Below are 25,372 nucleotides of genomic sequence, written 5' to 3' on the forward strand. Positions count from 1 at the left end.
TTTTACTGATGAGATAATTAAGCCACAGAGAGTTTAAGTGACTTACCCAAGGTGACAGGGCTGGCACATGGCGGAACCGGGATTAGAACCCAAGTCCTCCCAGGCTCGGGATCTCTTTCCACTGGGGCGTGCGGCTTCCCGGCCAAAACGATGGATTCTCCAGCCCCTGAAGTCACTGGATCTTCCTGGCTTAGCTGTTCCCACTTTGCTGTTGGACACAGTTAAGGTAACAAGTGCAAGACCCATGGAAACCGTAGCTGGAGCGGGAAAACACTTGGGAGAGTACAATATAACAGACACATTCCCTGGCCACAAGGAACTTACAGTCTAGAGGAGGAGATAGACAGTAATATAAGTGAATACATTTCGGTTATGGACATAAGTGCCGTGGGGCTGGGAGGGGGCGATGAATAAAGGGAGCAAGTCAGGGTGACACAGGAGTGGAAGAAAAGGAAAAGAGGGTTTAGTCAGGGAAGGCCTCTTGGAGGAGATGTGCTTTCAATAAGGCTTTGAAGCGGGGGAGAGTCATTGTCTGTCGGATATGAGGAGGGAAGATGTTCCAGGACGGAGGCAGGACGCGAAAGGGCGGCGGCGAGAGAGACGAGATTGAGGTCCAGTGAGGAGAGTGGCCTTAGAAGAGCGAAGTGGGTTGGAGTAGAAGAGATTTGAGGTGAGGTAGGAGGGGGCAAAGCGATTGACGGCTTTAAAGCCGACGATGAAGAGTTTCTGTTTGACGCGGAGGTGGATGGGCAACCCCTGGAGGTTCTTGAGGAGTGGGCAATATGCAATAGAGCAGGCATTTAGTAAATACTCTTGTTTAAGAAATACTAATGGTTTTTGTTCATCGCTTACTTTGTGCGAGCACTCTGGGGTGGATGTGGGATAATAATCAGATGGGTCTCAGTCCCTGTACCACCCAGGGCTCACAGTCTAAAAGGGGGAGAGAGCTGGTATTTAATCCCCATTTTCCAGGTGAGGACACTGAGGCACAGAGAAGTTAAGTAACTTGCCCAAGGTCACCCAGCAGGCAAGTGGCAGGGTCAGGATTAAAACCCATGACCTTCTGACTCCCACTCCTCTGCCCTTTTCACTAGGCCGCATTCATTCATTCATTCAGTCGTATTTATTGAGCGCTTACCGTGTGCAGAGCACTGTACTAAGGGCTTGGGAAGTACAAGTTGGCAACATATAGAGATGGTCCCTACCCAACAACGGGCTCACAGTGCATGGCTTCTCTATGCTGGGTTTGGTTTTTGTTTTGTTTTTTAAAGGCTGCAGAAGTGCCTTGTCAGTATGGCCGAGTAAACCAGTCAGCCAGTCGTATTTATTGAGCGCTTACTCTGTGTAGAGCACCGTACTAAGCGCTGGGTAGAGTCCACTAGAACAATGTAACCGACACATTCCCCGCCCGCAGCACGCGTACAGTCTAGAGGGGGAGGAATTCCAGAGAAACACCAGGCCCCAATCCACATTGGTTAAATTGGATTAATGATTATTTTTCACATTCCCTAATGAACGACTCCCTTTAGTTAAAACCTGGGACTTCAGGGGCCCGGTTATGAGCTAATGGCTCACCCGAGGATCCACTGTAGACCTCCTTCTGGTCTCTGAGATGTCCATTTCCGGGTGAGAGTTGGGAGTGATTGGTTTGTCTTTCACATGCAGAGTGGGACTTTTTTATTGGCTTCCCGTTGACCCCTCCTGTCTATATATATTCAAATCTGTCCCCAGCAATCTTGACTTCCTAGGACAGACCTCCTCCACTACTCAACTAATAATCCCCACCTCTCTGGTTATGTCTCTAGACTGTGGGCAGGGAATGTGTCTGTTCATTGTTCTGTATTGTTTAATAAATACTAATTCTTTTTGTTCATCGCTTACTTTGGGAGAGCATTCTGGGGTGGATGTGGGATAAGAATCAGATTGGTCTCAGTCCCCTGTATCACCCAGGACTCACAGTCTAAAAGAGGGAGAGGGCTGTTATTTAATCCCCATTTTCTAGATGAGGAAACTGAGGCACAGAGAAGTGAAGCCCTCAGTACAGTGCTCCGCACACAGTAAGCGCTCAATAAATACGATCGAATGAGCTGAATGAATGAAGGTCAAGAAGCAGTGAGGCCTAGTGGAAGGAGATTCCGGGCCTGGGAGCCAGGAGATTGGGTTCTGACCTCATTCATTCATTCAGTTGTTTTTATTGAGCGCTTACTGTGTGCAGAGCACTGTACTAAGCGCTTAAGTCGCACTTGGTGTGCAACTTCGGGCAAGTCACTTCATTTTGCTGGGCCTCAGTTCCCTCATCTGCAAAATGGGGATTCAAACCCTCTTCTGCCTCCTACTTAAAACTGTGAGCCCCATAGGGGACCTGGTGATCTTGTATCTACCCCAGCGCTTAGTACAGTGCTCGGCACATGGTAAGCTCTTAACTAAAAACACAATGCTGCTGATGTTGATGATTTCATCCCATCATCCACCTGGAACTCTTAGGTACATGCTGGTGGCTTTAGTCCATTTATTCCGATACGTCGCTTACATTACGATACGTCGCATCCGTGATTTCCCTCGGTGGGCACATGACTTCCCCACTAGATTATAAGGCCCTTGGAGGGCAGGGACTGTCCCTTCTCCTTTTATCAGATACTCCCAAGCGTGTAGCCCAGTGCTCTGAACACCAAAAGCGTTCAGTACAGTGCTCAGCCCGTAGCAGACACTCACAGTGACTTCCAACTGGGACGGCCAACTAAGCGTCGGAAAACCGATTCGGCTGGTTCGTTCTTGCCGTGCCGCTCTCTTGCTCGCGTTCCCCATCTGTAAAATCAAGAGAATGACATCAGCACCCTGACTCTCATCAGCACTGCATCCTCCCATCCTCGTTACTTGCGCTGATTCGTCAAGCAAATTCGGTTATGCTGTCCTCTCCCAAGTGCTTAGTGCAGTGCTCCGCACACAGTAAGATCTCAGTAAATATTGGTTGGCTAATTAGTTGATTTCATTGGGGGTGGGGACGGGGTTTAGTGCTCAAAATCTCAGGTGACTCGAGGCGGCAGGGACGGGGGGGCTGAAGTAGCAGTTGGAGGACATCTTTTAATGTCTGTCTCCCTCTCTAGACTGTAAGCTCGCTGTGGGCAGGGAACGTGTCTGTTTGTTCTTATATTGTACCCTCCCAAGCGCCCTGTACAGCGCTCTGGGTACGGAAAGCGCGTAATAAATACACTCACCACCACTGCTACCCTGCACAAAGTAAGCGCTCGGTAAATACCATTGGTCAATTGGGGGAGAGGAGACATTGATCGGGAAGATCTCCGGGAGGAGATGGGATTTCAGAAGGGATTTAAAGATGGGGAGAGCTGTGGGCTGCCGGATGGGAAGGAGGAAGGAGTTCCAAGGCACAAGAAACAGTGTGGGCAAAAGGAAAATTCCATTTCAAATGCTATTATTACTAGTAATACTACAAATATTACGGCTATTTACTAATAACAGTAACATGACTAATAGCAGTAATCCACCAGAAGCAGCGTGGCTTAGTGGATAGAGCGTGGGCCCTGGGATTCAGGGGGACGTGGGTTCGAATACTGGCTCTACCCCTGCCTGGTCTGCCGTGTGACCGTTGGGCAAGTCACCTCACTTCTCCGGGCCTCGGTTCCCTCATCTGGAAAATGGGGATTAAGAGGGTGAGCCCCAGGCGGGACAGGGACTGTGTCCATCCTGATTTTAGACTGTGAGCCCACTGTTGGGTAGGGACTGTCTCTATATGTTGCCAATTTGTACTTCCCAAGCGCTTAGTACAGTGCTCTGCACACAGTAAGTGCTCAATAAATACGATTGATGATGATGATGATGATTAACTTGTATCTAGCCCAGTGCTTAAAACAATGCTGAGTGCCTAGTAAGTGCTTAACAAGTAGTATCATTATTAATTGCTACTACTAATATTGCAATCGTTACTACTGCTATGAGGAATTTAGTATTGCTACTACTGCTGCTACTTTTACCATTACTTGCAACAATACTACAAAGAAGTAAGTGCCATTACTACTACTAATATCACTACTACCATTACTACAATTACTACTTCTATAGGAAGATCCAATACCATGAGAAGCAGCGTGGCTTAGCGGAAAGAGCCCGGGCTTGGGAGTCAGAGGTCGTGGGTTCCAATCCTCGCTCCGCCACTTGTCAGCTGTGTGACTTTGGGTAAGTCACTTCACTTCCCCGGGCCTCAGTGACCTCATCTGTAAAATGGGGATTGAGACTGTGAGCCCCAGGTGGGGCAGCCTGATTACCTGATATCTACCCCAGTGCTTAGAACAGTGCTTGGCATATAGTAAGCGCTTAGCAACAAATACCGTTATTATTATTATTATTATAAGTGCCATTAGTACTACTACTCTTACCACTACTACCATTACTACAATTACAACAACTATTACTACTACTAGGAAGTAAATACCATCACATATGCTATTACAAATACTGTTGCCATTTACTACAACAATTACTATTGCTTCTGCTCAGAAGGCTGGACTGTGAGCCCACTGTTGGGTAGGGACCGTCTCCATATGTTCCCAAGGACTTAGTACAATGCTCTGCACACAGTAAGCACTCAATAAATACGATTGAATGAAAAAGGCTGGGAGGACAAATGGGATAAGGGCCCTGAAAGGGCCTTGGGACCGTATCGATTTGGGGTGTTCCAGTTAGCCCGGATCAGTTGAGAGTGGAGATTTTTGGCTGGAGGAAAGCGCTGCTGAATCAGGGCTAGTTAAAAGTTCCTCTTGGCCCTGGGCATCCCAAGTCAGCAGCGCCCAGACCAAATTCATTCCCTTCCCACCCTCCCCAGGGGGCTTTCGTTCCCCTGATCCGCGCTTTCCTCTGTGGCACTGCCAGGCTATTTTTAGATGAGTCAGGTGATGCGGTGGAGTTCGGAACGGGGAAGGAAGCGAGAAGGGAGAGGGCCGTTGAATCAGCCAATGGATTCATTCGTTCAGCCGTATTTATTGAACGCTTACTGTGTGCAGAGCACTGTACCAAGCGCTTGGAAAGTACAGTTCTGCAACAGAGACAACCCCTACCCAACAACGGGCTCACAGGCTAAAGGGGGGAGACGGACAACTAAACAAGGTTCATATTAATGTCTGTCTCCCCTTCTAGAATGTCAGCTCGCTACGGGCAGGGAAAGTGTCCACTAATTCTGTTGTGTCGTCCTCTCCCATGCGGTTAGTACAGTGCACAGTGCTCAATAAATATGATTGATTGAGGGGTGGATCCCGCTCCAGCTAAGAAGCGGGGAAGGGGAGAAGGGGTGACTTCCGGTGGCCCCGGGCTCCGGGCCCAATGCATAAAGTGATGATGGTAATAATAATAATAATGATGGCATTTGTTAAGCGCTTACTAGTGCAAAGCACTGTTCTAAGCGCTGGAGAGGATACAAGGTGATCAGGTTGTCCCACGTGGGGCTCACAGTCTTCATCCCCATTTTCCAGATGAGGTAACTGAGGCCCAGAGAAGTTAAGTGATTTGCCCCAAGTCACACAGCTGACAATTGGCGGAGCTGGGGTTTGAACCCATGACCTCTGACTCCAAAGCCCGTGCTTTTTCCACTGAGCCACGCTGCTTTCTAAAAATAATAACTAATAATAATAGTTATAACTAATAATAATAACTAATAAGCATTGTTTTAAGCGCGGGAGTAGATGCGAGGCAGTCGGGTCGGCCCCGATGAGGTCACAGTCTTAATCCGCCTTTTAAGACGAGGGAAACGAGGCCCAGAGAAGTTAAGTGACTCGCCCCAGGTCACAGAGCAGGCTTGTAGTAGAGACAGGATTTGAACCCTCATCCTCTGACCTCTTTCCCACTAGGCCACGCTGCTTCCCTCTTGGATGGGGAAGGTTGGGAGTTTGGTACCGGATTCGGAATCGGTCCAGCTTCCCTTTGAATAGCCGGGGGCGTCTCGGCCTCACCGCTTTCCCCAGGAATCCTCAGGTCAGACCGCATATTAGACGCGCATCCCAATGTAGAATCCGGGGTGGTCCCGGCTACCCTCAAGACCGTAAACCCACTGAGGGCAGGGAATGTATCTACCAGCTCTTGTATCGTCCTCTCCCAAGCACTCAGTACAGTGCTCGGCACACAGTAAGCGCTCAGTAAATAGACTTGATCGGTCCAGAGGCCTTGAGCCGGGCCTCCAGGTCATCTCAGCTGATTTGACCTCCGACCTTGGGAAGTAGGACTCTAGTTTACTTTCCTAAGCATGTAGTCCAGCGCTCCGCACACGGTAAGCGCTCAGTAAATACCATCAATCGATTATCCGGCAGCACCCCACGTGGCTTGGGTTTGCAGGGCTTCCCCACGCTCTCCCCCTTTTCCCGCTGGTGCCACGGAAACCTCGCCCCCAGAGAGAATCACACGGATCCGGTTCCGTGACGGGCGGCATTTTGACCAACCGACGGTATTCATTAAGCGCTTCTGGTGTGCGGACCACTATACTAAGCGCCCGGGAGAGTCCAGTCCAACGGATTGTCGGCACCCTCGACCTCGCTATGGGCGGGGAAGGTGCCCGTTGACTCTTGCATTCACCTCTCCGTTGTGCAGTCCCCCCTAGCCCGTAAACTCCTCACGGACGGGGAAGGTGTCTATTACGTTGCCAGCTTGTACTTCCCAAGCGCTTAGTACAGTGCTCTGCGCACAGTAAGTGCTCAATAAATACGATTGATTGATTATTACATCGTCAATCAATCAATCAATCAATCGTATTTATTGAGCACTTACTATGTGCAGAGCACTGTACTAAGCGCTTGGGAAGTACAAATTGGCAACATATAGAGACAGTCCCTACCCAACATTGGGCTCATCGTCCTCGCCCAATTGCCTAGTCCGGTGCTCTGCACACAGTGAGGGCTCAGTAGAGAAGCAGCGTGGCTCAGTGGAAAGAGCCCCGGCTTGGGAGTCAGAGGTCGTGGGTTCTAATCCCGGCTCCTCCGCTTATCGGCTGTGTGACTTTGGGCAAGTCACATCCTCTCTGAGCCTCAGTGACCTCACCTGTACGATGGGGATTAAGACTGTGAGCCCCACGTGGGACAACCTGATCACCTTGTATCCCTCTACAGCGTTTAGAAGGGTGCTTGGCACGTAGTAAGCGCTTTAACAAATACCATGAGCGCTCTCCCAAGTGCTTTGTGTAGCGCTCAGCAAGTTGCAGGACCTGATGGATGGTGTGTGGAGTTTTCCCTGTCTGGAGAAAGTGGGTGAGGGGCAGAGGGGGGGTTGCCCCGGGATCGCCCCTCCCCCCAAAAGGGGGGGGCTGCCCCGGGATCGCCCCTCCCCCCCAAAAAAAAAGGGGGGCCGGGGCGCAACGAGGAGGCCCGAGGCGGGAGCGCTGCGGGAGGCTCAAGGGCGCCCCCTGCCGCGGCGCCCGGAACTGCAGCCGCCGTAGCGCCCGGGCCTCTCCGTCCTGCAAATAGTCACTATTATTAATCACCGTACTAAACCCCACCCGGGCCCCGGAATAGGGAGGCCCCGGTGGGGGCGCATTAGGAAAAGGCCGACGCCCGGCCCGGCCCTGGGGGCGGGGAGAAGGGGAATAATAATAATAATAATAATAATGATGGCATCGGTTGTACTTCCCAAGCGCTTAGTACAGTTGCACACAGTAAGCGCTCAATCAGTACGATTGAATCTGTTAAGCGCTTACTATGAGCAAAGCACTGTTCTAACCGCCGGCGGCGGGGGGGGGGGAGGATGCAAGGTGATCAGGTTGCCCCCCACGGGGCTCACCGTCCTAATCCCCATTTTCCAGATGAGGTCACTGAGGCTCAGGGAAGTGAAGTGACTCGCCCGAGGTTCCCCGGCAGACGTGCGGGGGGGGGGGGGCGGGATTAGAACCCATGACCCCCCTGACTCCCAAGCCCGGGCTCTTTCCGCCGAAACGCCTTTCAATCTGCTCCTCCAACTGGGGGAAGGGGTGGGGGTGGGGGGCGAGGGGAAACCCCCGACATCAGATCCCGGCACCACCAACTGTCAGCTGTGGGACTTTGGGCAAGTCGCTTCACTTCTCGGGGCCTCATCTGTAAAATGGGGATGAAGCCTGTGAGCCCCCCCCACGCCGGCCGTGGGACAACCTGATCTTTCAATCGTATTTATTGAGCGCTTACTGTGTGCAGAGCGCTGTACTAAGCGCTTGGGAAGTACAAATTGGCTACATATAGAGACGGTCCCTACCCAACAGCGGGCTCACAGCCTAGAAGGGGGAGACAGGGAACAAAACAAAAACCTTGTCACCCCCCGCCCAGTGTTTAGAACAGTGCTTTGCATATAGCAAGCGCTTAATAAACGCCACCAGCGACCCCCCCTCGTGCTTTGCATATAGTAAGCGCTTAATGAACGCCACCAGCGGACCCCCCCCAGTCTCGGAGGGGTTTCCAAAGGGGGGGGGGGATGGGGATGAGGGGGCGGGGCTCCCGGGTCAGGGGTTGGCAACTTTCTCAGCGGGAGGAGACCCTCCCCTTTCTCAGGCCTCAGAAAAAGGTGTGGGGGCGACCCCCTGCCATGGGTTGGGGGGGGCCGTAGACGTTAGTTGGGGGAATCGCCCCCTCCTCCTTTTTGGACAGGACTGGCCGAAGGCGACCCCCGGGCTGCGAGGAGGAGGAGGAGGATGAGGATGAGGAGGGCGGGGGGGGGGGACAGCCCGGGTGTGTGTGTGTGAGTGTGTGTGTGTCTAGGCCCCCCCCCCCTTAGGCCGGTTTTGGGGGTCCACCCCCCCCAGCTCGGGCCGAGGCCGGGCTCCCCCGGGGGCTGCGGCTTGTCCTGCTCGGGGCCGCCTCCATTTTGTTTCCTCTCAGCTGGGGCCGTGGTGAGGCCGTGAGGAGGGGGGTGGGCGCCGGGGACCCGGGGGGGGCTCGGCGGGGACGGGGCGGCCGGGGGGCTGCCAGGGTGGGTCTGTCTGTGTGTGTGTGCACAGTGTGAGGGGACACCCCTCCTCCCCGTCAGCCGTCGTCGTCGTCCTTCTCCTCCTCATCGTCCTCATCGCCCCCGGCGGGGGGCAGGTGGAAGGGGAGGCCCGGCCGGGCACCCAAGATGGAGGCAGCGACCACGGACGGCGCGGCCCGAGCGGGTCAGGCCCGAGGGGGGGGGGACGGGACGGACGGACGGACGGATGGATGGACGGGTGGGAGGGAAGGAGGGAGGGGCCCCCACCGGCCATGTGCCCCCCGCCCGCTGGGCCTTGCCGGCCGGAGGCCCCGCGGGGCCGGGTTGGGTTTCGTGTGTGGGGCGGAAACAGGCCTCGCTGAGGGGGCAACCCTTTGCTCCTCAGGCAGGGCACGGGTTGGCAGTGCCCGATGGTGGGGTGGGTTGGGGGGTGTGTGTGTGGTGGTGATGGTGATGGGGGGGAGCCGGCCCCTCAGGGCCCGCCGCTGATTGGGCGAGCCCGGACGGGCTTCACCCGCGCTGAACCCCAAGAGGAGGAGGCGGCCGAGGCGCGCGCGCGCGGGCGCGCGCTCGCCTGAGGGGAGCCAGGGGGCGCGCGCGAGGCGGCCCTCCGGCACGCGCCTCCGCGGGGGCCCGCGCGCCGAGCCTCGGGGGCGCGCGCCGAGGGGGCCGGTTGGGAGCAGGGGGGGGAGGAGGAGGAGGAGGAGGAGGAAGGGCAGGCCGGGATCCATCCCTGCTCCTCCCTGGGAACAGCCAGGACGGGAAGGACGAAGGGAAGGAAGGGAGGCTGGGGTGGGGGTGGGGGGGGGGAAAGGCCTCCCCCCCCCCAACGGGTCATGAGGCCGAGCCCCCCGAGCCGGGCAAGATGGTGGCGGCCGTGTGAGCTGAGGTGAGGGGGGCGATGCTGAGGGGAGGGAGGGGGGGGCGGCTGCGGTGGTGTGTCGTCGTCCCGTCCCCCCCCCCCCCCCGCCCAACCGCCGCCCCCCGCCTTGGCCGTCCATCAGCAGGAGCAGCTGTAGCAGTAGGAGCCGCCGGGCTGCGGCCTAGCCGGCCCGGGACGCCCTCGGCGGGGACCGACCGGAGGCGGCGGCGGAGTCGGGGGGGGGGGGAGGCCGGTCCTGCCAAGCCGGCCGAGGGGAGGGGAGGGGAAGGAGCGGGGGCGGGAGGCTGCAGCAGCCATGTTGGCCAGGCCGCTGCTGCTGCAACCGCCTCAGCCGTCCGTTGGGCCGGAGCCCCCCGGGGAAGGGGAGGAGGGGGCGGCGGCGGCAACAACCGGCAAACGGGGCCTGCGGCCTGCTGCCGTCGCCGGCGGAGCGCCATTGTGAGGGGCCCAACCTAGGCCGGGGGCCGCCTTTTCGTGCGGGAGACCCTCCCTCCGATCGCTGGCCCACCCCCTGAATCGGGGGAAGGCCCGGAGGGAGAGCCGGTCCCGTCCCCCCCCACACACAACCGGAGGCCTCCCTCCCTCTTGTCCCGGCCGCCTCCGTCCCCGAGGCCCTTAGGCCACCCAGGCCCGTGGACGGGGTGGCTGCCATTTTGGAGAGGAGTGGGGCCCGCCGGAGGGGGGCGGCGGCGGCGGCGGCGGCGACGATGACGGCGTCCGTGCGGCGCCTACCATGTGCCAAGCGCTGCCGCCGGCGCCGGCTAAGCGAGCGTCGTGTGCTCCCCGCCCCGCAGGTCCGCGCCGGCCCAGGATGGATCAGGCCTGCGAGCTGCCCAGGAGAAGCTGCCTGCCCCCGTTCCCCGGCCCGCCCGACCTAGACGGCCCCGGAGAGGAGGAGGAGGAGGAGGAGGAGGAGGAGGACCCCCCGTTCGCTAACGGCCCGCCCGGCCTCCCCGAGCTGCCCAATGGGTACGCCGTGCAGCTGCCCAGCGGACTCCACGGCGGCCCGGCCAAGAGCGCCTTCGGACAAGACCCCTCGTCCTGCTACATCCCGCTGCGCCGGCTGCAGGACCTGGCCTCCATGATCAACGCCGAGTACCTCAACGGCTCCGCCGACGGGCCCCCCGTCCCCCGGGACGGCGACGGCCAGCCGGACCTCCTGGCGGCCCTGGGCGCCGGGGGCCCCGCGGACCGAGCCCCCGAGCCCGAGGGGAGACGGGCCGACGGCGACGCCAGGAACGGGACCCTCCCCGCGGACGGCCCCGGGGACCCCGGCGGGGACCCCGGCGGGGACCGGGCCGGAGGAGGGGCCCGGGCCCGCAGAGATGGGCCCGGGGAAGCGGGGGTCCCGGCCCCGCCCGCCCAGCGGCCCCACGGCGGGCCGACGGCCAGAGCGGACCCCGGGCCCGACGGGGCGGACCGGCGCCCGGCGCCCCGCTCCCTCAAACAGACGGATTCTCCGGCCGCAGAGCCGCTCAACACCCTCCTCGGTTTATCATTTCAGGACGATCCCGAATCCAGCTCCAGCACCTTAGGAAACGTGCTAGAACTGCCAGGCATCTCCTCCTCCTCCTCTACGCCAGAATTGCAATTTGTAAGCAGCCTCTTTTGGTCAAACCTGAACGCGTTGGTTTATCGTGAAGATCGAGAGCGGGCCCCGGACCCTTCCCCCTCACCCCCACACCCACCCCGTTCGATCGCTCTCTGCCCTTTTTTTTCATTTCTCTGGGTCGTCTCCCCGGCCCGGCCGGAAATCCGACGGTGGCGATTTGCTTGGGGGCGGAATTTTGCCCAGTTTTAAACTCGGGCGTGTTGGGCGATCTGTCGGAAACCGTCGCCAAACAGAGTCGCGCGCCAGGCCGAGCGATGGGCCGCGTTTCGGGTGTCGGAGGTGTTTGGTTTTTTTCGTGGTCGACGTCGTCGTCGGTTGTTCTTGTTTTTCACGTCTGAAGCCGTCTTAAAGCTAGAGTAGGCCTTTGGGTGATGGTCTACGAGTCCCGGAAGCAGGTGGTGATTGGTTAGCCTGGCTTCGAGCTGCTCGGCATCCTTTGGGTGGATCACCCCGCCCCTCGGGTGACGCGTCCCGGTCCCGTCAGTCGGTCGATCGTATTTTATTGAGCGCTTACTGTGCGGAGGGCCCTGTGCTAAGCGCTTGGGAGAGGACAATAGAACAATAAACGGGCACGTTCCCCGTCCGAAGCGAGCGTGCGGTCTAGAGGCGGGGACCTCTGAGGCCGAGGCTTGAAACTAAAAGAACGATTCGCCCGACCGGTTGGCCGTCGGGCCCCCACGTCGGACCCTCCGTCGGGAACTGCCGAGGCTCTGTCCGTTTTTGGCGTGTTGGTTTGCGGAGTCCCCCTTGGAGGTCCGGTCCCGCTGTACCTCCGTGACTGGACGGAGGGGGAAGGTTGTCGTCCTAGCGTTAGAAATAGTCGGCCCGTCACTCCCTCGGTAACACGTACCCGTCGAGATTTCCCAAAAAACAACAAAAAAAGAGACAGACCGGGACGGTTCACGGAGGTGTCACGTTCTGAAATCCTTTTGACGCGTGAAACTTGTTCGGGGATGGAGAGGCGTGCTAGCCCGCTGTTTTCCTGCCTTTGGAATTTCTTCTGGGCCCTTTTTCCTCCTTGTCCCCGGGGGTGTCACTCCTGATTCCGAGGGCAGATAATAATAATAATAATAATAATGATGGCATTTGTTAAGCGCTTACTATGTGCAAAGCACTGTTCTAAGCGCTGGCAGAAAGCACATCCGATGATAATACCGATGGTGTTTGTTAAGCGCTTACTGTGTGCCGAGCACTGTTCTAAGCGCTGATGCCGATTATGGTTAAAATAGATGGTGTCAGGGTGTGGGGGGTGTGGTTGTTTTGTTTTTGTTTTTGCTTTTTATGGTGTTTGGTGATCGTGTTTATTGAGCGCCGACGATGTGCGGAACCCTGTACTAAGCTCATAGGAGAGTACAGTACATTCGGTCGTATTTATTGAGCGCTTGCCATGTGTGGAGCCCTATACTAAGCGCTTGGGAGAGTCCAGTACAGTTGGTCGTATTTGAGCGCTTGCTATGTGTGGAGCCTTGTACTAAGCGCTTGGGAGAGTCCAGTACAGTTGGTTGTATTGAGCGCTTACTGTGTGCGGAGCCCTGTAGTAGGTGCTTGGGAGAGTACCGTACAATCGATCGTATTTATTGAGCGCGTACTATGTGCAGAACCCTATAGTAAGCGCTTAGGAGAGTACAATACAATCACTTGTATTTATTGAGTGCTTACTTTGTGCGGAACCCTGTACTAAGCTCTTAGGAGAGTACAATACATTTGGTCGTACTGAGCGCTTGCCGTGTGTGGAGCCCTATACTAAGTGCTTGGGAGATTCCAGTACAGTTGGTCGTATTTGTTGAGCGCTTGCTATGTGTGGAGCCTTGTACTAAGCGCTTGGGAGAGTCCAGTACAGTTGGTTGTGTTGAGCACTTACTGTGTGCGGAGCCCTGTACTAGGTGCTTGGGAGAGTACAGTACAGTCGATCGTATTTATTGAGCGCGTACTATGTGCAGAACCCTATACTAAGCGCTTAGGAGAGTACAATACAATCAATCATTTATATTTATTGAGTGCTTACTATGTGCGGAACCCTGTACTAAGCTTTTAGGAGAGTACAATACATTCGGTCGTATTTATTGAGCGCTTGCCATGTGTGGAGCCCTATACTAAGCGCTTGGGAGAGTCCAGTACAGTTGGTCGTATTTGTTGAGCGCTTGCTATGTGTGGAGCCCTGTACTAAGCGCTTGGGAGAGTCCAGTACAGTTGGTTGTATTGAGCGCTTACTGTGTGCGGAGCCCTGTACTAGGTGCTTGGGAGAGTACAGTACAATCGATCGTATTGAGCTCGTACTATGTGCAGAACCCTATACTACGCGCTTAGGAGAGTACAATGCAATCAATCACTTGTATTTATTGAGTGCTTACCTTGTGCGGAACCCTGTACTAAGGTCTTAGGAGAGTACAATACATTCGGTCGTATTTATTGAGCGCTTGCCATGTGTGGAGCCTTATACTAAGCGCTTTGGAGAGTCCAGTACAGTTGGTCATATTTGTTGAGCGCCTGCTATGTGTGGAGCCCTGTACTAAGCGCTTGGGAGAGTCCAGTTCAGTTGGTTGTATTGAGCGCTTACTATGTGCGGAGCCCTGTACTAGGTTCTTGGGAGAGTACAGTACAATTGATCGTATTTATTGAGCGCTTACTATGTGCAGAACCCTATACTAAGCGCTTAGGAGAGTACAATACAATCAATCATTTGTATTTATTGAGCGCTTACTGTGTGCGGAGCCCTATATTAAGCATTTGGGACAATGCAGTCAGTCATATTTATTGAGCGCTCACTCCGTGCTCTGAGCCCTGTCCTAAGCGCTTGGGAAAATACAGTCAGGCATTATTTATTGAGATCTTACTACGTGCAGATCCCTGTACTAAGCGCTTGGAAGAGTAAAATAATAACCGTGGCATTTAAGCGCTTACTATGTGCCGAACACTGTTCTAAGCGCTGGGGGGGGGGGGGGGATACAAGGTAGTCAGGGTGTCCCCCGTGGGTCTCTCAGTCTTAATCCCCATTTTACAGATGAGGAACTGAGGCCCAGAGAAGTTAAGCGGCTTGCCCGAGGTCCCACAGCAGACAAGGGGCAGAACCAGCATTAGAACCCACGACCTCTGACTTCAAAGCCCGTGCATTTTCCACCAAGCCACGCTGCGTGGCTGTGGGAAGCAGCTTGGCTTAGTGGAAAGGGCGTGGGCTCGGGAGTCAGAGGTCACGGGTTCTAATCCTGCCTCCGCCACTTGACAGCTGTGTGACTTTGGGCAAGTCACTTCACTTCTCTGGGCCTCAGTGACCTCATCTGTCAAATGGAGATGAAGACTGTGAACCCCACATAGAGCAGTGCTGAGCACATAGTAAGCACTTAACAGATGCCGTCATTATTTTTACTGTTGAAATACAGTCAATTGTATTTGGGCGCTTACTATGTGTGGAGCCCTGTGCTAAGCACTTGGGAGAATGCAGTCAGTCATTTATTGAGTGCTTACTCTGTGCGGAGCTCTGTACTAAATGCTTGAGAGAATAGTCATATTTATTGAGTGCTTACTCTGTGTGGAGCCCCGTACTAAACGCTTGGGAGAATATGATACAATCAGTCATTTATTGAGCGCTTACTGTATGTGGAGCTCTGTACTAGGTGCTTGGGAGAGTACAGTACAATCGATTGTATTTATTGAGCGCTTACTATGCGCAGAGCCCTATACTAAGCGCTTAGGAGAGTACAATATAATCAATCATTTGTATTGAGGGCTTACTACGTGCAGAGCCCTATATTAAGCATTTGGGAGAATACAATCAGTCGTATTTATTGAGCGCTTACTACATGCAGGCCCCTGTCCTAAGCGCTTGGGAAAGTACAATACGATCAGTCATATTGAGCGTTTACTATGTGCGGAGCATCATACTCAGTGCTTGGGGGAGTACAGTACGCTGCTTTAGAGAAGCAGCGTAGCTCAGTGGAAAAGAGCCCGGGCTTTGGAGTCAGAGGTCATGGGTTCAAATCCCGGATCTGACCATTGTCAGCTGTGTGACTTTGGGCAAGTCACTTCACTTCTCTGGGCCTCAGTTACCTCATCTGTAAAATGGGGATGAAGACTGTGAGCCCCACGGGGGGACAACCTGATCACCTTGTATCCTCCCCAGCGCTTAGAACAGTGCTTTGCACATAGTAAGCGCTTAACAAATACCAAAATTATTATTATTATTACAGTGCATTCAGTCAATCCATGGTATTTATTGAGCGCTTGCTCTGTGCAGAGCACTGCGCGGAGCGCTGGGGAGAGGACGATCCAACAGAATTCGCAGACGCGTTCTCGGCCCCTAACGAGCCACAGAACCAGCCGTCACGTCCCCTGCCCGTAAAGAGGATACGAGGGAACAAGTCATGGAGAATATATCGTTTAAAGATCCGCGAAGCGCTTACCGTGCGGCGGGGGAGTGTACTGAGCGCCCGGCCTCTCAGGCCCCCCTCGGGGCAGGCAGTTGGCCCAGTGGTTCAGCTGTCCTTTCGAATTACAGAAGTCGACGGTGGGTGTGTCTTTGCGTTGACTCATCTCTTAAATATTTCCCGGCCCTGCCAACACCAACCCCAGGAGTCACAGCCGACTGTGGGAGGATTTTCCTCCTCCCCGGGTGCTCCAACCGTCCCAGAGCGGGAATCCCAACCGGACGCGGCGGGCGTTTTGAGCGTCCAGATCGAGCCCGGCCCTGGCAGTCAGGAGGACCTGGGTTCTAATCCCGGCCCCGTCACCCATCCTCCCTGTGAGTTTGAGCGAATCACTTCTCTGGGCCTCGGTTCCCTCCTCTGGAAAATGGGGATTCAGACTGACAGCCCCAACGTTGGACGGGGCCTTGCCCGACCCCGATGTGCTCGTGTCCACCGCGGCGCTCAGTATGGGGCCTGGCACGTAGTGAGCGTTTAAACAGACGCCACAATTGTTATTCACAAATACCGCTTTGTTTCCCTGGGCCTCAGTTCCCTCGTAATAATGGTGGTGTCTGTGACGCGCTTACTGTGTGCCGGGCACTTTACTGAGCGCTGATAAATTACAGCTAGGGGGAATGGGAAAGCACAAGGAAATGGTCATGAGGCCTGGGACTACTTCCGGCTAATGAAGGGGAGAGGAGGTTGGGCCTGTCTGGGATTTGAACCCAGGACCTCTCTCACCCTAAGCCAGAATCATATCCCTAGACCGACGAGCCGACCGGCTCATCTGGAAAATGGGGATGAAGACCGTGAGCCCCATGTGGGACCCGGGCCTGATTATCTTGTATCTACCCCAGCGCTTAGAACAGTGCCTGGTGCGTAGTAAGTGCTTAAAAAATACCACAATTATTACAGTTATTGTTTCTTTCGAGGGCTGGAAAGCCCCCCCGCTCGCTCACAGGCTGAGGTGGATGGTGGTCTTTTCTTAGGGCAGCACCCAGGAAGGGCCAGAGCCCACGGAAGCGTGCGGAGATTGCGAGAGGTGGAGATCTCTTTTGAACTTCCTTGCAGGAGCGAGATGGTTTTTGCAGGCCTTTTGGAGATCTTTTATTTTTTTCCTTTAAAAGCACAGCGTTAGGAACCCAACCGTCCCATTTTTTATGCGCCGTAGCAGGAGACAGACTCTGACCCCTTCTAGACTGTGAGCCCATTGTTGGGTAGGGACCGTCTCTATATGTTGCCAACTTGTACTTCCCAAGCGCTTAGTACAGTGCTCTGCACACAGTAAGTAAATACGATGGAATTTATGACCCTCATAAATTATAGAGAGGAGGGTGTAACAATATAGACAAGAGTCGTGGATCAACCAGTCCATCGGTAGTATTTATTGAGCCCTTATTGTGTGTAGAGCACTGTACTAAGCGCTTGGAAGAGTACACTACAGTAGAATCAGCAGACACGTTCCCTGCCCATTACCAGCTTACAGTCTAGAGGATCCTTTGATAAGGCGACCCTGAGGACGCTGTCACTTTTGAATCCAGGTCGTTCCCGGGACGACAGGGATTACAATAATAATACTCATAGTAATTGTGGTATTAAGTACTTACTATGTGCCAGGCACTCTACTGAGCGCTGAGGTGGATACACACAAATCGGGTTGGACACAATCCCCGCCATGTGTGGGGCTCACGGTCTGAATCCTCATTTTACGGATGAGTTTCCTGAGGTGTAGAAAATTTATGTGACTTGCCCAAGGTCACACAGCCGATGAGCGTCGGCTGACTCCCGGGCCATGGCTCTATCCACTGGGCCTTCTAGACTGTGAGCCCGTTGTTGGGTAGGGACCGTCCTATATGTTGCCGATTTGTACTTCCCAAGCGCTCAGTCCAGTGCTCTGCACACAGTAAGCGCTCAATAAATACGACTGAATGAATGAATGAATGAACCTTTTGATGGGAAACATCTGCTGCTACCAGAATAGGGACTTGATAAGGATAATCGGGGTGTTTGTGAAGCGCTAACTCGGAGCCAGGCACCGTACTGAGCGCTGGGGTAGATACCAAGATCGTCAGGTCAGACACGGTGTCCGTCCCTCACGGGACTCACGCTCTAAGGGGGAGGGAGAATGGGTATCGAGTCCCCCCTTGGCAGATGAGGGGACGGAAGGCCGGAGAAGTGAAGTGACTCACCCAAGGTCTCATAGCAGGCAGGTAGCGGAGTCGGGGTTAGAACCCAGGTCCTTTGATTCCCAGGCCCATGCTCTAACCACTGGACAACACTGCTTTTCACGGGCTTGAGTGGGTCCACTGCCCAAGCCGGGATGCCGCCCCCCGTAGTGATAATAATCACTGTGATATTTAAATGCTTCCTATGTGCCAGGCACTGTACTAAGCACCCTGGGGAATACAAGCAAATCGGGTTGGACGCAGTCCCTGCCCCCCCACTTGAGGCTCGCAGTCTTAATGCCCGTTTTACAGACGAGGTAACAGAGAAGCGAAGCGACTTGTTCTGTTCTGCCACAGGAGAAGACTTGGTAGGCGGGTGCCTGGGTTCGTGGACTCAGAGTCTCAGGAGAAAGTCGCCCCCATTTCGGGGATGTCGGGGGAAAATTTGAGGAGAAACGGGGGTAGGCTGCCCTCTCCTAGATTTTACTGAATCTATCCGTGCTCCTTCTGGCTTTCCATAAAACCCTCCCCATCTCTTCCCCTGGAAATCCGGGCCGTTGACCGGTGCGACGGCTCAAGAGTTGACCAAGACGGTCAAGGGACTCTGTCTAAGATCTGGGTTTTCTGGTGCCACAGGAAGGCAGGGCTAACTTGCGGAGGCCGCAGGGGATTCTGGATATGCTGGAACGGCTCCAGCTTATTATCCGGCCACCCACGCTGCCTTAAAAAATAATAAAAAAAATAAATAAAAAAGGGCCCGGGATTGCTAAACCGGTCAGCTTACCTCGCTGTGACCTTCAACTCCGCTTCCTTTGTCCTGGTATCGGCTCAGTGTAGGACTCGGGAGAATACGGACAATAACAGGGATCATCGCGGTATCTAAGTGCTTACTACGTTTACTGTGCGCCAGGGAAGATCTAGGATCAATCAATCAATCGTATTTATTGAGCGCTTACTGTCTGCAGAGCACTGTACTAAGCGCTTGGGAAGTGCAAAGTAGGATCATCCGGTGGTCACAGTCCCTGTTAGTCGATTGTATTTATTGAGTGCTTATTGTGTGCAGAGGACTGTACTAAGCGCTTGAGAGGGGACAATACCACAAAATAACAGACACATTCCCTGCCAATTGGAATTCGGCGGGGGGGGGGGGGGAGGGGTGTGTGTGTGTGTGTGTGTGTGTGTGTGTGTGTGTGTGTGTGTGTGTCAGGGTTCAGTATTGAATCCCCGTTTTACAGATGAGGAAACTGAGGCCCGGATAAGCGAGGTAACTTGCCCCAAGGTCCCACAGCAGGCGAGTGGCAGAGTCAGGATTAGAACCCAGGTGCGCCTGGGCTCATTTCCAGAAGGCTACGGGGCCTTTTAACGCTCCTGCTCTCTCCGTTGCTGAGGGGAGAACGGGAAGGCATGCAGACTTGGGTGGACCAGTCATTCGGTAGTATTTGTTGAGCACCTGCTGGGGGCAGAGCACTGTACCAAGCACTTGGGAGCGTCCAAAAGAGTCGGTAGACACTTTCCCTGCCGTCAAGGAGCTGACCGTCTGCTGTGGGCGGAGCACTTTACTAAGCTTTTGGGAGCATCCAATCAAGTCAGTAGACACTGTCCCTGCTCTCAAGGAGCTGACGGTCCAGCGTGTGCAGAGCACTGTACTAAGCACTTGGGAGAGGACAGTAGAACAATATAGCAGGCACATTCCCAGCCCTCGGCAAGCTTACAGTCTAGAGGGGAATCACCGGAAAACAAAATAAAGAGTTGAGGCCCAGCTCCTGCCCCTCAAGAATTCACAACTTAAATTTTCAGGGCCTTCTAGATTATATTACCTCTGAACTGTAAGCTTATTCAAGCAGGGAAAGTGTCTGCCAATTCTATAGTACTTTCCCAAGTGCTTAGTTCAGTGCTGTGCACTCAATAAGTGCTCAATAAATACTGTTGATTGTCCTAGACTACACACTGGGTTGTAAATTGTTTTGTCTTTTTTGTCACTCTGAAATGGGGGCTCTTACATAGCGCTAGCTGGTCCCATATTCCAAACGCAGGGTGGGACTTGAGCTTCCAGATGAGTTCTTTTTATTATTATTATTATTATTATTATTATTATTATTATTATTATTATTGTTAATAATAACTGTGGTATTTTATCTGTACAGTGGTGAGCGCTGTGATGGATGATAATAATTATGGTATTTCTTAAGCACTTACTATGTGCCAGCCACTGTACTTAGCGCTGGGGTAGATACAAGCAAATCGGGTTGGACACAGTCCCTATCCCACGTGGGGCTCACAGTCTCGATCCCCATTTTACAGATGAGGGAACTGGGGCCCAGAGAGGTAAAGTGACTTGCCCGAGGTCACACAGGAGACAAGTGGCAGAGCCGGGATTAGAACCCGTGACCTTCTGACTCGCAGGCCAAGGCTGTATCCACTACGCCATGGGGCAGGAGGCCAGCTTGGAAGTCTGACAGGTAGAAGGATGGGCAGATCCACATGGCATACAGTCAGGTGACAATTTCTGCTTTTTTGGGCTTCATCTTTTTTTTCTGGTATTTAGTTAATCAATTGTATTTATTGAGTGCTTACTGTGTGCAATAAGTGCAATTGATGGATTAACCAAAAACGAGGAAAAAAAAAAGATGAAACCAAAAAAAGGCAGAAATTATCCCCTGACTGTTTTCTCATGGCCCAGTGCTGCGAGGACCTGCCCACCCTTCTTTCCTCCAAACAGCCAGGTTGGCATCTTGTCTCAAGGAAGAGGGAAAACAGGCATCGAATGTCTATTATCCAGATGGGGAAACCGAGGCCCAGGGAAGGGAAGTGGTTTTGCCCACAGTCCCCCGGTAGGCAGCTGATGGAGCCGGGATCACCACCCAACGACAGGCCGAGGGACGGAGACAAAACGAACAAAGTGGTCGAAGCAGCGGGGCTTCGTAGGTAGACGGGAGCAGGGAATTGAAGCATCTCGTGGTCCCGAGAGGCACAGAAAGAGCCACGTTGGCGGCAACCTATGCGTTGTCGGTTTTGTGATGGTGTAAGGACACGGAGGTGGCCCCCCAGGGCTCAGATCCCCACCTATGTCTTTGCCGAGTTCTCGGTTTTTATTTTTTTTTCCTCCAGGAAAATGATTCTGTGCCCAAGGGCTACTCGGTCGGATTATTGAGCACTTACTGTGTGCAGAGGACTGTACTAAGCACTTGGGAGAGTGCAGTGCAACGGTATTGAAGACACATTCCCTGCACACAACGAGCTTCCAGTCTCGAAGGGGAGACAGGCAGGGATAGAAATAAATAAAATGAGAGATATGGACATAAGTGGTGTGGGGCCGGGACGGGGGGATGAATAAAGGGAGCAAGTCAGGGTGACGCAGAAAGTAGTGAGGGAAGAGGAAAGGAGGGCTTAATCATAGAAGGCGTCTTGGAGGAGGTGGGCCTTCGATAAGGCTTTGATTCAGGGGAGAGTCGTCTGTCAGATTTGAAGAGGGAGTGTGAGGCAGGACGTGGGCGAGAGGCTGGCGGCGAGATAGATGAGATCGAGGTCCAGTGGAGAAGATTGGCATTAGAGAAGCAAAGTGTGTGAGCTGGGTTGGCGTAGGAGAGCAGCTAGGTGAGGTAGGAGGGGGCAAGGGGATTGAGGGCTCTAAAGCCAACGGTGAGGAGCCGTTTCTGTTCCCCGCTCGCGCCCTTCCTAATAATGCCTTCCGGTTTTTCCTAAACAGGAGGAAATTCTATAGATCGCCGAGCTCTCCCACGATTTCTTTTTCCCCCCTCCCCGATTCTGGAATCCGTCCAAGGGTTCGGCTCCTCCGAAACTTCCGCCCGGAAGTTTTCAGCGACTTGTCACCGTTTGCCTGGGCCGGGCCTCCGTGCTTCTCGGCTAGGCCTGCTTCGAAACCGTGGATTGCCCTTTCTCGAAAAGACCGCGAGATGGGTCAAATCCACCCTGGGAAGACGAAACAGTTACCATCGCCCGTTGAATTAAATTAAAAATAATTACCGGTTATACGATATCCCCTCCTTTGCAGGGGAGAATCGGAAGGTCGTTTTTACGTATTTCATGAGCACACGCGGCCCCCCCCCCCGCCCCGTGTCCGTGTCAGCTGTTGCTCTCTCTGGGGGGCATCTGTAATCCGAGGTACATTCATTCAGTGTTATTTATTGAGTGCTTACTGTGTGCAGAGTACAGTACTAAATGCTTGGGAGAGGACAATACAACAATAAACAGACACATTCCCTGCCCATAGGGAGCTTGAGTCTCCCCTGGGGTTGGTAGGGATAGGCTCGTTTTGGCAATGACAGTGCCTGAGGGATGCCCCCGGGGGGGTATTACTGTGCCACTGTGCTCATTGCGTTCTTCTGTCTTCAATCAGTCGTATTTATTGAGCATCTACTGTGCTTAATACTTAAGCGCTTAGTACAGTGCTGTGCACACAGTAAGTGCTCAATAAATACAATTGAATGAACCTACTGTGTACAGAGAGCTCGGGAGAGTCTAACAGAACAGAGTCGGAAGACACATCCCCTGCCCACAGTGATCTTACAGTCTAGAGGTTTTTCCATCTTGGTAAAAATCCCTCTCCAAGCCTGCTTCACAGTTGGCCCGGCAGAGAGGGCCCAGGAGTCGGGGGACCTGGGTTCTAATGCTGCTTCCTCCGCTCGCCCGCTGGATGACCTTGGGCAAGTCCCTTTATTTCCCCACTTACTACAGACCAGGATTCTGTACTAAGCGCCGGAGTAGAAATGAGCAAATCAAGTTGGACACAGTCCGTGTCCCATATAATAATGTTGGTATTTGTTAAGCGCTTACTATGTGCCAAAAACTGTTCTAAGTGCTGGTCTCCAGTCTTAATCCCCCAGTGACAGAGGAGGAAACTGAAGTCCAGAGAGGTAAAGTGACTTGCCCAAGGTCACACAGCAGAAAAGTGGCTGAGCCGGGATCAGAACCCATGACGACTCCCAGGCCACTATGCCACCCTGCTTCTCCAGAGTGCTTAGTCCAGCGCTTTGCCCAGCGTCAGTGCTCAATAAGAACGATTGGCCGAATGAATAAATGACACAGTCCCTCCCCTTCTTGGGCCTCCCGGTCACTTTTCTCGTGGCCACTTGCCCAAGGTTTAGCATCAGAGGCCAAGCCGGGGACTAGAACGGAAGCCTTCCGGCTCCTTTGGGAAGGGAGCAGCAGGAAAGATTTCCCGGAAAGCTAAATAAACGTTGCAAAACACTCGGCCCCTTTCCACGGTCTGGGAGGTTGAGGGCTGGCGGAGAGTTCTGTCCAAAGAGCACCCGGAGAGGTGGGAAAGTCTGGCCCAGGTGGATTTATTGGGGCAACACAGGCGCATTCATTCATTTTTGTTCATTCGGTCGTATTTATTGAGCGTTTCCGGTGTACAGAGCACTGTACTAAGCACCTGGGAGAGTTTGATACAACAATAATACAGACACATTCCCCGCCCACAGTGAGCTTACAGTCTAGAAGGGGAGACAGACACCCTTGGTCGTTTTGGTTGTATTTTCTTTAAATGGTATTTAAGTGCTTAGGCACTGTAAAAAGGTATTTAAGCACTTACTATGTGCCAAGCACTGTTCTGAGAGCTGGAGCAGTGTACTAAGTGCTGAGGTAGAGACAGGGTTTTTAAAAGTTATTATTAGCAATCATGATAATTATGGTACTTGCTAAGCGCTTACTATGTGCCGTGTACTAAGCGCTGGGGTAGGTGGAAGATAATTGGTACAGTGCTCTGCACACAGTAAGCGCTCAATAAATACGATTGAATGGATGAATGAATAATTAGGGTGGACACAGTCCCAGTCCCACACAAGGCTCATATTCTACGTAGGAGGGAGTAGGGTTTAATTTCTGTTTTATAGAGAAATAAGCAAAGAAAATGATAATTATAATTATGGTTCTTGTTAAACTCTGATGTTGTCTCCCCTTCTAGACCGTAAGTTTGCTGTGGGTAGGGATTGTGTCTGTTATACTGTAGTCTCCCAAGTGCTTATTACGGAGCTCTGCACACAATAAGCACTCAATAAATGTGATTGAGTACTGAGTTCTGGGGTAGATTCAAGCTAAACAGGTTGAACACAGTCCCTGTCCCACATGGGGCTCACAGTCTTAAACCCCATTTTACAGATGAGGGAACTGAGGTGCAGAGAAGTGAAGCAACTTGCCCAAGGTCACCCAGCAGGCAGGTGACAGAGTGGAGATTAGAACCCAAGTCCTCTGACTCCTGGGTTCTTTCCGCTAGGCCACACTGCTTCAACTGTGTCTGTCCCGAGCGCTTCTTCTGGGGCTTCGGTAAATAACTATGGCTAATTGATTGAGAACAGGTGTGCTGATAATGCCTCCCCCTTTTAGACTGTGAGCCCATGTTGCCAACTTGTACTTCCCAAGCGCTTAGTACAGTGCTCTGCACACAGTAAGCACTCAGTAAATACAATTGATTGATAGATTGGCGGGAGGAGGCGGGAGATGTTTTCTCTGAGGGCTTTGAAGGTGGGAAGGGCCGGGGTCTGGCTGATTTGAGGAGGAATGGGGCTGAAGCCATGGAGTCAGTAAGAATAATAATAATAATAATAATAATAATGGCTTTTATTAAGCACTTACTATGTGCTAAGCACTGACCCCGGTGTGCTTTCACTAGCCAGATCGCTCCCCTTCTTCAGGCTAACACTTAAGCGAACAGATGCTTCTGCAGGGCGTGGACCCCAAGAGCCGACAGGCGGTGGGGATTACGGACCCTGGAATATAATATGCTCTGCTTTCTGTCCTTTGCTGCTTGTCTCTAACTGTTCTCAACTGCCATTCACGTGCCTAATAAGAATGGTGGTGTTTTAAAGCACTTACCGTGTGCCAGGCACTGTACTAAGCGTTGGGGTGGATACAAGCAGATCGGGTTGGACACCATCCCTGTCCCGCCCCGGGCTCACAGTTCTCGTCCTTGTTTTACAGATGAGGGAACTGAGGCCCAGAGAAGTGAAGTGAATGGCCCAAGGCCACCCAGCAGCTGAGTGGCGGAGCCGGGATTAGAACCCAGGCCCCGGACTCTATCCACAGGGCCACGCTAGAGCTTATCGCTTACCTCTATATAAAGATGATGCAAACCCCAGCCACTGAGGGTTTTAGAGGGCAATTTAGCTTCTGAAACATCGCACACAGCACAAGTCCTGCTACTCTTAAAAAGGATTATGATTTCATTCAGTCACATTTATTGAGCGCTTATGGTGCGCAGAGCACTGTACTGGTGCCTGGGAGAGTACAAAACAGCAAGAAACAATCACGTTCCCTCCCCACAATGGGCTTAGAGTCTAGAGTGATTTTGCGTAACAGGATCGTAATTCAAGAGAAGCAGCACGGCCTGGTGGAAAGAACCCAGGCCCGGGAGTCGGAGGCCCTGGGTTCT

The 25,372-nt window shown here is 53.5% G+C and overlaps 1 protein-coding gene across 1 annotated transcript in view; it reads left to right on the top strand.

Annotated features, from left to right (window-relative positions):
- The first annotated feature begins 9,027 nt into the window (after positions 1-9,027).
- NSD1 (nuclear receptor binding SET domain protein 1) overlaps positions 9,028-25,372 on the top strand; it is a 90,213-nt gene continuing 73,868 nt past the window's right edge. Inside the window, exons 1-2 of the mRNA XM_038771496.1 lie at positions 9,028-9,106; positions 10,600-11,399. Coding sequence (XP_038627424.1) covers positions 9,070-9,106; positions 10,600-11,399 — 837 coding nt within the window. The 5' untranslated portion in view covers positions 9,028-9,069. The remainder of the gene's footprint in view (positions 9,107-10,599; positions 11,400-25,372) is intronic.

This window comes from Tachyglossus aculeatus, chromosome X2 (genome assembly GCF_015852505.1).
Source record: "Tachyglossus aculeatus isolate mTacAcu1 chromosome X2, mTacAcu1.pri, whole genome shotgun sequence".
In the NCBI taxonomy this organism is placed as follows: Eukaryota; Metazoa; Chordata; class Mammalia; order Monotremata; family Tachyglossidae; genus Tachyglossus; species Tachyglossus aculeatus.